Source organism: Gorilla gorilla, chromosome 4 (genome assembly GCF_029281585.2).
Source record: "Gorilla gorilla gorilla isolate KB3781 chromosome 4, NHGRI_mGorGor1-v2.1_pri, whole genome shotgun sequence".
In the NCBI taxonomy this organism is placed as follows: Eukaryota; Metazoa; Chordata; class Mammalia; order Primates; family Hominidae; genus Gorilla; species Gorilla gorilla.
In genome coordinates this window covers 91,387,792-91,403,475 of record NC_073228.2, presented here as the reverse complement: position 1 = coordinate 91,403,475, position 15,684 = coordinate 91,387,792, and the positions used below count along the sequence as shown (strand labels likewise).

The 15,684-nt window shown below is 41.5% G+C and overlaps 1 protein-coding gene across 3 annotated transcripts in view; it reads right to left on the bottom strand.

The window, feature by feature from the left end:
* The window catches only part of RASA1 (RAS p21 protein activator 1), a 124,381-nt gene extending 121,178 nt beyond the window's left edge, over window positions 1-3,203 (bottom strand). Inside the window, exon 1 of one of the 3 annotated variants that reach the window (XM_019027643.4) lies at window positions 1,991-3,203. In XM_019027643.4, coding sequence (XP_018883188.2) covers window positions 1,991-2,529 — 539 coding nt within the window. In that variant the 5' untranslated portion in view covers window positions 2,530-3,203. Of the gene's footprint in view, window positions 1-1,925 lie in introns of all 3 variants that reach the window. The other 2 variants (XM_055388733.2, XM_055388735.2) reach the window with 2 other exon arrangements.
* Between the last annotated feature and the right edge of the window lie 12,481 nt (window positions 3,204-15,684).

The window sequence follows — 15,684 nt, the reverse complement described above, 5'->3', positions numbered from 1 at the left end:
TACACGCGTGAGCCACCGCGCCCAGCAAAATTGGAATTAACACTCCCAGAATACTCCCAGGGACTCTGCATTACAAAGACATTAAAATATGAACCAAACTCTGACAAAAGACTTGAATCCTTTATTGAGGAATATAAAAAGTGGAATACTACATCCCGTTGGCTGGCATAAATATGACTAACTTTATTTTTCCCCTTTAAGTATCAAAAGATGTAGCCTTAAGTCAAAAATGGATTAGGGTAACAGAATCTTTTCCTAATTAGTTTCAGAACTTTCTAAATGCTCCAAAGAAGCTTATCCAAAAGAAAAAAAAGGCCGGGCACCGTGGCTTACGCCTGTAATCCCACCACTTTGGGAGGCTGAGGGTGAGGCCGGCGGATCACCTGAGGTCAGGAGTTCGACATCAGTTTGGCCATATGGCGAAATTTCGTCTCTATTAAAAATACAAAAATTAGCCAGACATGGTGGCATGCGCCTGTAATCCCAGCTACTAGGGAGGCTGAAGCAGGAGAATCTCTTGAACCCGGGAGGCGGAGGTTGCAGTGAGCTGAGATCACGCCACTGCACTCCAGCCTGGGCAACAAGGCGAGACTCCATCTCTGGGGTGGGGGGAAGGAAAAAAAAAAAAAACAAAAAAAACAAAAAACCTCTGAATTGTCCAGAGTGACTGTCAACATATGAACCAAATCTTTTTTTCTTGATATTCAACAAAGTTGTCAAAATTCTTTTTTTTTTTTTTGAGACAGAGTCTCGCTCTGTCACCCAGGCTGGAGTGCAGCGGCACGAACTCGGCTCACTGCAACCTCCGCCTCCTGGGTTCAAGCGATTCTTCTGCCTCAGCCTCCCGAGTAGCTAGGATTATAGGCGCGTGCCACCGAGTCCGGCTAATTTTTGTATTTTTAGTAGAGACAGGGTTTTACCAGGTTGGCCAGGTTGGTCTCGAACTCCTGACCTCAGGTGATCCGCCCACCTCAGCCTCTCAAAGTGCTGGGATTACAGGCGTGAGCCACTGCGCCCGGCCGGTTGTTAAAATTCTAAGGGTCAATTAAGAGTTATATGAGAAATCTATAACAAGTTTTGCTTAATACCACTTCCCATCTCAACATTTTCATCAAGGTCCACCTTTAAGAATAAACACCTAAGTTCAATTAAGACAAGTGAGGAGAAGGTATTAACTTACATTTAAAAAAACCCATTGTCCTGTATATTCTACAGACTGTAAAACTTAATTTTTAAATAGAATACTATACTGGCCACTAACAAAAAATGTTTAAGGGAAGCTCTATTGATTTTGTTTTGCCTCACTGTTGTACTTCCAAAGTCTCGACTATAAAAGCAGTGCGTTAATATTAAGTGGCAAGCCTATGGAAGAAGATACATTATTGGAATATAGGCTCTTAATCACACCTATAATACACAGGATTCCTTTCCTTTCTCTCTGACCCAAGTTCTCATTAAGTGACCCAAAGACTCTTCTGCCTCACTATGCTTTCTCTAATCAGAAGCTGGGCTGTGCACTGAAATAAAAACATTCTAACCAACACATTTTTCAAATTATTACTATAGTACTCGTTTAAACACCTGTATTCAAAGCTTCTCACTAATCATCTAGCTTTATCAAGTAACACACACAGGTTAATATACACTATGACTGCCTTGGTAGCCGCAGTTTGACTAAATTCTGGGACACCACCTCAACTTGGAAGGGACAGAACTATATCCGGTTCTCATTAGATACACATTTTCTCATGCTTTCCATCTTAAAGACTTTACACTTTCCCAGAGGAGCAATAAATGTAGGAAGACGCCAGGTAGTATGCCTGTAAGGAAGATAAGTGATCAAATTAAATTCCTACCCAAGAAACCTGAAACTTCAAAAACTTTTCCTAACAAACCACAGATGAAAAGGACAAAGTATGATTTACCCCTTCATTTCCACTTCTTTTCTGGAGCCAGCTTCCCAAATTCCTGAACAGCAGTCTTAACTTACTGGTTAGTTGGAGGAGCGGTCAACGGTATGGCCACCTCTTCCTCCTCGTATTCTGGTCCATCCAGAGAGTCACCTTCGTCCACTGTCCCCAGGCCCGCCCCCAAAGGGGGCAGGTAAGGGGGAGTGGGCAGAGGGGGAAAACCGCCGCCTGGCCCGAGAGTCTCAGCAGGCAACGAAGTGGGCAGTTTGGTGAGAGCCATGTCTCCACTAGGTCCAGCAACAGCAGCACCGGCCACGCCAGCAGCAGCACCAGCTACGCCAGCAGCAGTACCTCCCCCTGTCAGTCCGGCTCCCCCCAATGTCCCTGCCACAGACCCGGCTCCTAGGAACCCTGACCCCAAAGCGGCTCCGCCACCCAGAGTTCCAGCCACTCCGGTCTCCACCAGCCCAGGATAGGGGGCGGCTGCCACAGGCAGGGCCGCGGGTATCTTCACCCGACACACTGCGGGATAGGCACTGGAGCCCGCTGCCGCGCCGCCTCCTCCAGCTCCGGCTGTTACCGGGCCGCCCTCCTCACTGCCGGCCTCGGCCGCCATCATGTTGAAGCCCGCTCTACTCTGCCCTACCCTGCCCGCCCGGGAGCCCCAGGGGCCACCAGGCCCGGGCTCCGAGCAGCCCCACCCAGACGCGTCTCCCCTTCAGCTCCCCAGGCTGAGGAAACAACAACAAAAGGAGAGAGCCCGCCGCCGCGCCCCCTCCTAGGGCCACAGCCCAGGCTCCGGAGCTGCCTGGGTTACGGGAAGCCAAGTGGGCAAAAAACCCAACGCCTGCACAAACGCCACCCAAACCACACCGCACACACCCACACTCACGCACACAAACACATGTACAGAAGCGAAAACTTCCTCGCTGCACTAAAGAGGAAAGGAAGCACAGGGAAAGAGGCTGAGGCTGCTACCGCTCCTTCAGCCGCCACCACCGCTTCTTCACCACCCCAGTTCCGGCCACCCACACCGCAGCCACCGCCGGTGCCGCTGCTGAGGCTGGGGCCACTGCAGCCGCTTCATCCTCCACCAGGCAGATGAGAGGGGTGGGGGGCAAGAGAAAGGGGGGCGGGGTAACGAGGAAATCGACTGAACTGCTCACTACCTGGAGCTCTCAGTGAGTGAAACGGGAGAGAGAGAAAGGAAGGCGGGGCAGGGGAGGAGGGACGGAGGGAAGGAAGGGCGGAGAAGGGAGAGGGCAGCTTGTGCGCAGGCGCGTTCCCGGAGCGGGGGCGGGGGGCCGGGCCGGGAGGAAAAGGAAGAGTCCAGAGGGAAGGAAGCGGCGGGGACGCGCGGTGCGTGGTCGCGCTTGCTGTCCTCCTCCGGTTCCAAGCGTGTGGCGGCGCGGCCGCATCTCCTGTTGGCGTGGTCGGCGGCGCGCGCCTGTCTCCCGGGGCTTTGTTTGATGGGCGGCAGAAGAGCGAAGGGTACCTGAGCACGCGGGTGCTTGGCGCTGTTAATGCCGGAGAGACCAGAGGGGGACCAGGAGGCGGTGGAGGGGAAGGAGGGGGAAAGGCAAAGGAAAATGCCCAGAAACTAGTTCCGTACTTCCTGACCAGTGGAAAAAACAGCCTTAACCAGCAGCGCAGAAACCGGGCAGGGGTCAGGTAGCTTTGAAGATCGGGGCAGTACTATTAATGTTTTCTTTTTCGTTGCATGCTATAAATCACTATGACTATCTCACACACACACAGTTAAAATAGATTCTGAAACTCCAAAACGAAATAAAGGGCACCATATGAGAAGGGTGAAGAATTTGAGTAGAAATAGTGGTTATGAAGTAAGATTTCTACCAGTATTTGCATACGTTTTTCTTTATCAACTGTCTCATATACTTACCTATGCCATTATAAGTCTGTTGGATACTGATGAAGAGGAGGAGGTGCCACAGAAAACACTAATCAATGCACTTTTGTCCTCGTTTGTGTGCAAAAGACTGCAGGACGTGATCCACAATGCAAGCACCTTCAACAAGTCAAATGTCAAGAATGTCCCAGAATGCTAGTTATAATTATATATCGTTTCAAAAGTAGCAATAAACTGAAAACTCATTTTTAATACAATTAAGGAGAAGGGTGTTATTTTGTCTTTTACACTAAAATGTTTACAAACTATGCATTCATGTAGAGGGAGCTTCCCATGGTTTGAAATTAACAATATTGTTAAATTCTCCCAGGAGTGATCCCACATTGAATACCATTGGATATTGATCTTTGAGATCAATATTTTCTGTGCTAAGGATGATCAAACCAACACTCAGGATGGCAAGTGGCTGTGATAGAAACCCAGGAAAAAGAGAAAAGACCACTAAAAGACGTGACAAGATACAGGCAATGCATTGCCTTTGTAAGTTTGCACAGGCCTATTTACCTTGTCAATGACAACAATCCAACTTGATTAGGAGTAGTCCTGGGGCCTCCATTACGCTTATCTCTTAGCAGTGTGCTACCTGGGAGAAGGAAGATGGACCAGTCACAGGAGCTAGAGTTCTCAAAGTGAATTCAGGCCAGCAACATCCTAGGAATTCACAAATGCCACCTCAGACCTTCTGAATCAGAAAATATGCAGCGATCCATTTTAACAAACCCTCCAAGTGATTGCACACTTAAGTTTGAGAACCACTATATTAATGTATAGTATACTAATCAAGAAGGAGGTATGCAATACCTAAAAACGGTTCTGAAAGAAATAATAAATGTCATTCATTAGGTGGGTAGGTAAAATAGGTGGGTTTTGAGTTGCTAAGCTCTGTGCTGTTCTACAAATGAGAATGAAGTAGTTCCATAATACTTAATAATGAAGTACTACTTATGGTGGCCTCCCTGAGAACAGTTTTCTTTTAAACTTAGACCCTCAGTTAGACAAGACTATCAAAATACCTACTCTACTTACTGTCTGCTGTGTGAACACCAAGTGCAACAATCCCAACAAATCTTAATATAGCCTGTGCTTGAAAACCTCCAGTGTGTTAGCATCCCAATCCTCCAACATCCCTGTCCCAGTCACCACTGTCAGCCCTTGAATGCAGGACATTGAACTGGCAGGTTATCACTGGCTCTTGGTTATCACTGATTTCTAAATGTTCACACTCCCTCTGTATGTTGCCTGGGAGTCCAGGTGAGGCTCACTACTCTTACTGCAGAATTACCTCCTCCTTTTTGACAATTCTTTAGCACTTGTAAAGGTCAATATTTAATGCAGTCTAACACCTATCAAACGCTCAATTAAATGTTTTCTAGACTTTTAGGTGTATGTACCTACAAAACTGTACTGCAAATACAACCTGTGGTCTATTCTACTGCCTAGCCCAGTCCTAGGCAACCTCAGTATGCTACTTTGAACAGATCTTCATCCTTTTAACAAATACCAAATTTGATCAGCTCCCATCTTTGGAAATCAATTTCTTAACCAGTAGGAAATAACTACTATGTCTATTTGTAAATCAGCCTTATACCAATATCTTACCTAGTTTATGTTTAGCCTTAGAGTTAGCCCTGTTCTTTTCCTCCAAAGAAATTGCCACATATTTTTATGAGGTATTTTCAGATATTTAATATATTCCTATTATTGGATAGATCTAGGCTCTAATCTTTACTATTGCTTGTGTACTTTCTGAATCTCAAATACGTTGTCTATCTTTATTTTCATTTTTTCCAAAAGGATTTAATGTTTCTACTTCATTTTTGTCCATTGCCTTTCTTTTCTACCCACCTTAACTTTCTGCCCAGTTAACAAAGGGAAGTAAACTATCTTAATTTAAATTCACAGATATTAAACAGGGAGGTATTGAAAAACAGAATAGTACACAAAAGAAAGAAAATTCAAAATACATTTTACCTTTAGTAAAATAAGCTATTATATCTGTGATTTTAGAAAAGTTACTCTGGATTTTGAAACATAGTATTTAATGAAGACTAAATAATAAAAAGTGCTGGACAAAAACTTGTGTATGAAAAGAAACTGAAAATTTAAGAAATGAAGTTGGCTCATTCTGGTTTCATTGGCAACTGAAATATGAATGTGGCCGGGTGCGGTGGCTCACGCCTGTAATCCTAGCACTTTGGAAGGCCGAGGCAGGCGGATCACGAGGTCAGGAGATCGAGACAATCCTGGCTAACACTCCAGCCTGGTTGACAGAGCGAGACTCTGTCTCAAAAAAAAAAAAAGAAAAGAAATATGAATGTACTACGCTCCAAAATATTTTATAGTTTTGATATCTTGAGTATGTGGAAAGGTAATTCTAACTCAGTAACATAACTGTAATTTTACAGGACCTTAGAGCATAGGTAAGAATAGTTTCTGATGGGAGGACTAACCAAGAAGTAATAAAGAGCTTACTGCTGTGTTTGAAGAATGCCAAATTGTGTTCCATGCCCTAGTACATATTGAGTTACACAAATAGCCTTCCAAATTTACCTAAATAGTATCAAAAGGTTTCATTGACCCAATAATTTTGAAAGAAAGCCTTTACTTCTAACCCTAATGTCCCCACTGCATTTATTGACTTTATCTTAAAACCCTCCAGAGCACAAATTTTTTTATTAGAAAGATCTTTTGAGAAAATAACGTCAAGGAGATACAGGTTAAAGGAAATACTTTGATGAAAAGGCAAATAACTCTGCAGAGATTACAATATGTGGTATAATAACTAAGATTTATGAAAATTATAAATACCCTAAAGAAATTGAAGAACTGTGTGATGATCTCTGAGGCTGTAAAATAAATTCCAAGGTAAATTATCCAGAGCTCTCTCAAAACATTCAAACCAATATATGAGTAAAGAAGATTAGAACAGTTAGATCTAAATATCTCTTCTCTTAAAATATAAAATAATAGAAAAATATGTTTATTTTTTGTTATTTACTTTATTCCTATTTTGTCTTTATATTGCAGATACTTCATTATTTCTTGTCAGAACCTTTCCTCCTTCATGATTTCTAGTCTCTTTTTCTTTACCTATTATTTTACTCTGACCAGGCACATTTATGTATTTTCCTTTCTTTGCCTGGCTCCTATATATGATAGTACCTCATGGTAGAAGTAAAGGAGAAAAGGGAATGGAATGGTTTCAAGGCAAAGAATGTGGGAGAGTCGGGTGGGTAGGACTTTGCCATATTTCCCTCATTATTACACTCCCATTTTTCACAGATAATATTTTTTGAATATGCCAGCAACAATTTAAATAGCACCTGAAGCACAGTCATGAAATCCAACTAAGCTTTGGTCTTTTCACCTCAAGAATCCTGCAAAGTCTCTAATTCAAGTTACATTATTTGGTCTACCTGAGAGTCTTCCAGGAACGCTTTCACTTGCAAATTCAGTTAGTATGGCAATACACACCGCTCTTTAAAGTAACTATACAATGAAAGGGCTAAGTGGAGCCTTGAGTCAGATAATTATCATAAGTAAGGTGAGAGCTTTAACTACTGCAAATGCACTGTAAGTAGTGTAACTTTACTCAACTAAAAACAGCTTTCTATTTCTAACTATAATTATTTCTCAATCCGCGTGCTCTTTTGAAGACTTTTCAACTTCACTTGTTATCTTACTAGAACTCTTATTTTTCAACTTCCTATTCACTGTTTATCTAATTGTTTTTAAAAAGCAATGAAATATGACATGTAAATATAATGGTATGTATCAGTGATGTTCAGACTTCTGGGTTTCATGGACTACTAAAGTTTCCACAAAAATTGAGAGACTACAGAATTGCCAATTATAAGTTTGCCAATGTTGTGAAGAGAGAAGTATTTTGTTATTACAACAAAACTGCCATTTCCTGCTGCTTTCTTTCATAAAAGGAAAGGACATTTCAAAGCAGGGACAAAGAGGGAAGGAGGAAAGAGAAAGGATGGAAATAATTTTAGAAAAAAAAGGAAAAGTCCTTAGAATTACATAAATTTAGCTTCATGAAATATTCATCATATATTATGTTCTTATTTTATCTTTTTCCATGGATGCAGTAAAAATTGGCATTGAAGGCCAGGCATGGTGGCTCAAGACTATAATCCCAGTACTTTGGGAGGCCAAGGCAGGAGGATCACTTGAGCCCTGGAGTTCCAGACCAGCCTGGGCAACATAGTGAGACCCTGTCTCTATGAGAAATAGAAAAAATTAGCCAGGCGTGGTGGTACATGCCTGTAGTCCCAGCTAATTGGGAGGCTTAGGTGGGCAGATAGCTTGAGCTCCAGAGGTTGAGGCTGCAGTGAGCTCTGATTGTGCCACTGCACACCACCCTGGGTGACAGCAAGACCCTGTCTCAAAAACAACAACAACAAAACAACAACAACAAAAAAGAAAAACATAGCATTAGTTTGACAAAATATCTTAGTTTGGATTTCTCCAGAAGCAGACTTTGAGACTAGTACTTGAGTGTTAAATTTTTTACTTAGGAAGTGATTCCAGAATACTTTCAGTTCAAGAGCAAGAAAGGGGAGGGGGCCAATACAGGGAATGCTAAAATGAGCAGGTTGCTGCTATGGATAAGTAGGGCACTCCATTCATGTGAAACTCTGGGACACAGCACAGAATCCACCTGCGAGTTGTTACGCCTAAGGGTCAAAGAAAGTGTTTTATCCATCAGTTCTCATTTGGCATTGGTTGAGGGCTGATCCTGGAAGCATCTCCTCTGCAACACCTCCAGACTGCCTTGTGGGCTATTTGAACATCTTCATGGCTAGAGAAAGCCCTCAGGTAGAGAGCCACTGGTGCATGCAGTAAGAAACCATTGGCATGCACAGAACAGGTGACTCCAAGGAGGTGTGGACTTGACAATGACAGTAGCTACTGTACCAGGATTTCAGAACCCCTGGATTGAAGAACTTATTTCTGTTAAGTACAGATACTCCTTGACTTAGATGGAGTTACGTCCTGACAAAACCCCATTGTAAATCAAGGAGCATACTGAATGCCCATCACTTTCATACCATCATAACGTACAAAAATCATTAAGTGGAACCATTGTAAGTTGGAAACTGTCTAGGTACTTCGGAATGTCATTGTATTTCAGCCATTTTATATTTATCTTACTCTATAAAGCCCTAGTGTGCTAAGACTATTTAGCACACATGGTTAAGAAGCTTATTCAGCTTGGGTGTCGTGGCTCATGCCTATAATCCCAGCACTTTGGGAGGCTGAGGCAGGAGAATCCCTTGAGCCCAGGAGTTTGAGACAAACCTAGGCAACATAGGGAGACCCCATCTCTACAAATATTATTATTATTTTTGAGACAGAGTCTCACTCTATCACCCAGGCTGGAGCGTAGTGGCACAACCGCGGCTCACTGCAGCCTTTGCCTCCTGGGTTCAAGCAATTCTCCTGCCTCAGCCTCCCAAGTATCTGGGATTACAGGCACCTGCCATCATGCCCGGCTAATTTTTGTATTTTTTTAGAGATGGGGTTTTACCATGTTGGCCAGGCTGGTCTTGAACTCCTGACCTCAGGCGATCTGCCCGCCTCAGCCTCCCAGAGTGCTGGGATGACAGGTGTGAGCCACCACACCCAACCTACAAATTTTTTTTTTTAATTAGTGAGGTTACAGTGGCTTCTGCCTGTAGTCCCAGCTACTCAGGAGGCTGAGGTGAGAGAATAGCTTGAGGCCAGGAAGGTCAAGGTTGCAGTGAGCCATGATCATGCCACTGCACTTCTAGCCTAGGTGACAGAGCAAGACCATATCTTTAAAAAAAAAAAAAAATGAGTGTTAATGGTGTGACTGAGACAGGAGCTCCTAATTTCTCAGTGATGCATTTTGTCTCTAGATCAGGGCCTCCCAGAAGTGGTTTTCTAAGACTGTTTAATTATTGCTTGCTTCCAAACATATTCCATGTCTCTTCTTTTTATTTAACATGTTTTTTGAGCTAGAAAATAGAAGCATGGTCCAAAGGTCATGACTTAGTAGAACATTTTAAAGTTTTCAAAGTGCTTCTTTGTACATTGACTCTTTCACAACTCCAGAAAGTAGGACAGTATTATTATCTTCAACTGACAGATCTGAAAGGCTTTTAAGTTCCAAAGGTGTGGCCAGTTCACCTCAAGTGATGAAGGTTTATTATAAGGATTCCTAGGGGAGTAAGGCAGGACAAGAAAACTGTTCCACAACAAAATGTCTAGTGTCATAGGGAACCATAATAGTATTTATTGTTCAGGATTCAGAAGCTGCTGCAGAGAATGAACAGGCGTGCCTGTGTCATGTCTGAAAAATAAGGACCATGTTATTATCTCGTTAGGGTGCTGCACCATTCCCATGACTCAGGTGCTCTGACACTGCTTCACTCACTGCTCCCCCAACACAGTCACTGCTTCTACTGCTTCTGAATCTGTCCCCAATACCAGCCATCCCTCTCTCCACACCTCTCTAGCTCATGATTTTTGCTTACTCGTGGCTCCCACTACTTCTCTGCTTCCACTTACAAATATTTTTGAAGTGCCAGGGAAACAATAGTATGCCAAAATAGGTACGGTCTTTGCTCTCATGGTGCATACAGTTTAGAGAGAAGAGAGGCAGACACTTAATCAAGTAACCACATAAATAAATGCAGCATTTAACACTAAGATAGATTATGTTAAGGAAAGAAAAACTAAACTAACTTGAAATCTTTATGGATTTTGTAGTCACTTGACAGTTTTTGTTGGGAGTTCACAGAGTGTTACAGTGTAATAATATAGACATAGTATGTTAGCCCCAAACCTAGAATCCTGCCAGAGATAGACTGTTTGATTGGCACCTCTGCCACTACTAGCTCCATAACTTGGCCAAGTTAATTAACCTCTCTGAGTCTCAGTTTTCACATTTGTTATATGCATGGAAAGCAACACCTATTGGCTTAGGTTGGGTTCCCCCAGAAGGAACTTGAAACTTGAATTGGGTTGTAAATTATGTATTTGAGAGGTGATTCCAAGAAGCTCCATTGCAGAGAGGAAAAGTGAGATAGGAAGGTGAAGGAAGCCAATAAAGAGTGTATCATCAAACAATAACTTAGGGCAGTAAGTTAGGGGCACAGGGGGTCAGTCCCATGGGGGAATTATGGGAGACCATGGAAACATGTCTCAGAGTTAGCCCACATGAGGAGTGAGGTAGCTGGAGGTATTTAACCTCCAACACCCTTCCATCTTTGGTGAAGGCTGCTTTGTGATTCATTAACTCCCTGTACTCCCAAGTTGTCTCATGCTCACAGTGGAAAGAAAGATGGGTAGTCACCAGTTAGACAGATTCTGTAGCCATGCACTAGAATGGTGAGTGACAAGGGAATATGAGTGGGGCACTGATAGTTGCTACACCTACTGTATTAGGGTTCTCTTAGAGGGACAGAACATATATACATATATATGAAGGGCAGTTTATTAAGTATCAACCTACACGATCACAAGGTCCCACAATAGGTTGTCTGAAAGCTGAGGAGAAAGGAGAGCCAGTCTGAGTCCCAAAACTGAGGAACTTGGAGTCTGATGTTTGAAGGCAGGAGGCATCCAGCACAAGAGAAAGATATAGGCTGGGAGGCTAGGCCTGTCTTGCCTTTTCACGTTTTTCTGCCTGCTTTACATTCGCTGGCAGCTGATTAGACTGTGGCCACCAGTTTAAGAGTGGACCTGCTTTCCCCAGCCCACTGATTCAAATGTTAATCCCTTCTGGCAACACCCTCACATACACACGCATGATCAATACTTTGTATCCTTCAATCCAATGAAGTTGACAGTCAGTATTAACTATCATACCTACCTTTAGGAGATTTTTATGAGGATTTGAAATTAGGAAATAGTGGAACAAAGTAAGAGCTAAATGAATTGTATCTATTATTATATCTATCTATTTATCTATATATTACCATAAAAGTCTTATTGAAATGAACTATGCACTTATGAAATAGTAACATCATATACTATAATGTAAAATTCAATATATAATTGTTAACATGAGCAGTATAGATTACTGCAAGTGGCAGTTTAGAAAGTCAGATAATCTGTGTCCTGGAGTAAAAGGGCAAACATTTTCCTTTGGCTTCTATTAACTTTCACTATTGACTCCTTCAATAGTGAAAGAAGGACTGATGTCCCAGGCAAAGACATAAAGAAAGGTGAGGAGACAAGATGAACATTCTTTTGTGGTAAAGAGTGAAGAAGCCAGCCTTACAAGAACAGAGAACTTTAATCAGAAAAAAAATACAGAAGTGTAAGTTAGGACAAGGTTATGGAAGTTTATTAAAGCTAGTCAGAGGCATTGAGATTTTATCTTGAGGCAAATATGCAGCAGCTGAAGATTGTTGACTAAGGAAGACTGTCAAGAAAATGAAAATCTAAAGATCAGCATCAAGTCTTAGATCTTGAAAAGGAGACCTAGCATAAGTCCTACCCATACAAAATACTCTTCTAGAAAGTCTGTAACTTGGTGACAATTTGAATATTTTCAGTGATTCAGTGTTCATAAGAAATGTCAGATGGTAATCATTAAAAAGTCAGGAAACAACAGGTGTTGGAGAGGATGTGGAGAAATAGGAACACTGTTACACTGTTGGTGGGACTGTAAACTAGTTCAACCATTGTGGAAGTCAGTGTGGTGATTCCTCAGGGATCTAGAACTGGAAATACCATTTGACCCAGCCATCCCATTACTGGGTATATACCCAAAGGACTATAAATCATGCTGCTATAAAGACACATGTACACGTATGTTTATTGCGGCATTATTCACGATAGCAAAGACTTGGAACCAACCCAAATGTCCAACAATGATAGACTGGATTAAGAAAATGTGGCACATATACACCATGGAATACTATGCAGCCATAAAAAGTGATGAGTTCATGTCCTTTGTAGGGACATGGGTGAAATTGTAAATCATCATTCTCAGTAAACTATTGCAAGAATAAAAAACCAGGCACCACATATTCTCACTCATAGGTGGGAATTGAACAATGAGATCACATGGACACAGGAAGGGGAATATCACACTCTGGGGACTGTTGTGGGGTGGGGGGAGGGGGGAGGGATAGCACTGGGAGATATACCTAATGCTAGATGATAAGTTAGTGGGTGCAGCGCACCAGCATGGCACATGTATACATATGTAACTAACCTGCACAATGTGCACATGTACCCTAAAACTTAAAGTATAATAATAATAATAATAATAATAAAAAGAAATGTCAGAATGTTAGAAAGTGGTTTCCTTTATTGATTAGAAGTGTGGTTTTGGTGACTTCCTCACATTGGTCCCAGTGCATATTTCTAAATCTATAGTAAATATAGGGCCCCTAAAATACTCGAAGCTAACTAGTAAGTCCTCCAAAAAAATTCCTCACATGAAAAATTGTGGTTCCTTTTCTCATATTTCAAGTGACCAGCTATAGACCCCTCACCATCTTGCTCCTGATTCTCTTGACATGCTCCTATTGTCACTGTCATTTGGTCATGGTACCCTACACAACAGTAAAGATATATTTTGACCAACCTAGTAAGGAATATAAATTATGTCCCTCATCATAAGCTTTCACTAATAAAGCCGAAGGTTGCATATATCCTTATCATGACCTTCAGCAGCATCTAAAAGTTCGTCCCTTCTCGCTTCTAAATAGAAACTTTTTTAACTTGGCTTCCAAAAATATCACATTCTCTTAAGTCACTCTCTCTCTCTCACACAGTTAATTTGTCAGCATGTTCTGTCATCTCTCTCTCTCTCTCTCTCTCTCTCTCTCTCTCTCTCTCTCCAGGGTCTTACTATGTTGCCCAGGCTGGATTTCAACTCTTGGGCTAAGTGATCTTTCCAGCTAAGCCTCCTAAGTCTTCACATTGTGACATTGTGTAAGGGATGAGCTATCTCCCTGGGCCCTCTTTTTTAAGGACACTAATCCCATTAGGTCTTCACTCTCATGATCTAATCAACTCTCAATGGCCCCATCTCCTAATACCATCACCTTGGGGGTTAGAATTTCAACATATGAATTTGGGCATTCGAGGACAAACATTCAAACCATAGCACTGTATTTGATCACATTTCAATCTTGATTGCTACCACTTCCGTCTAAGCCACCATCCTCTCTTACCTGAACTTCTATAATAAAATCTTCTAGCAGTTTTCCTGCTCCCACTTTTACTCCCACTGTCTATTCCACACACATTAGCCCGAGTGATCTTTTAAAAATGTAAATCCAATCACCTCCCATCCCTTTTAAGAATTCTCCCATGACATATAATAAAATGCAAACTTCTTCCTATGATCTAGAAGGCCCTCCATGACATGGCTACTGTGTTTGTCTTAAACCTCAGCTTCTACCACACATCTCCACTTTTCAGTTGCCTTTGATACCTCCTGAGTGTGACACCTCCTGTCACACTAATATCTATTTACTGAATGTTCCAAGAATCCTATTACCTCATAGCCTTTAGCCTTGCTATACCCTCTAAGCAACATAATCTTCAACAGAGCTTTGCCTGGCTAACTTCTTCTCAAATGTTATATTCAATGTTATATTCTCATTAAGTTCTTCACTGACCACTCAAACCACAAAAAGACCTCCATCTACACTGTTTGGTTTTTCTTCTTAGTGCTTTTCAGTGCCTGAAGTTATGCCATGTATTTGCTTACATATTTATTTGTCTTAATTTAATTAGAGTGCTATAACAAAAATACAATAGACAGGGTGGCTTTTAACAACGAACATTTATTTCTCACTGTTAGGGAGGCTGGGAAGAATAAGATCAAGACACTGGCAGATTTGGTGTCTGGAGAAACTCGATTCTGGTTTATAGATGATTGTTTTCTGTATCCTCACATGGTGGAAGGGGTGAAGGCACTAATCCCATTCATGAGGGCTCCATACTTATGACCTAATCACCTCCCGAAGGCCTTACTTCCAAATATCATCACATTGGGGATTTGGTTTCAATATATAAATTTGGGGAGAACACACACTTTCAGTCTACAGCAATCATCTACCTCAACAAATAGTGTGAAAGTTTCATGAGTGCAGGGATTTCTGCCTTCATTATTAACTACTATATTCCTCTTGCCCAGGGCAATGCCCACCACAGAGTAAGTGTCCTGTAAATCTCTATGGAAGGAAGGAAGATGGAAGAGGGAATGAGGAAGAGAAGGAAGAAAGGAAGGAATTGGAATTCTTGGCAATTCATATCCCACTGTTGAAAAACATTGAGTTTACAGCAATTACTACTGAAACATTTTCCCTGTGAATGTGCATCAAGTCACATTTTTCCAGTGCTGTATTTGTGTAATGCGTAATATTTCATGTGGTGCATTCTTTTGGTTTGTATTTAACATTTCAAGCTTCTAAGATTTAAATACTATCTAGGTGTTTCTGTGAAAGTATTTTGATGATGCAGTTAATATCTATAATCAGTCAACTTTAAGTAAACATTACCCTTGATAAAGTGGGTGGGCCTCATCCAATCAGTTTGCCTTAAGAGCAAAAACTGAGGTTCCTTGGAGAAAGAAATTGTGCCTTATGACAGCAGTGTCAACTCCTGCCTGTTTAAGCCTGACGTTCTGCCTTGCATATTTTGAATTTGCCAGCCACACAATTGTGTAAGTGAATTCCTAAAAATAAAAAAAACTCTTATAATATATATCTAAATATATTTACTTATATATTTACATATACTTATATTTATATATATTTATTTATATATAATATATAATATATAATATAATATATATTTATATAAATATATATTATATACAAATTTATATATATAAATTAT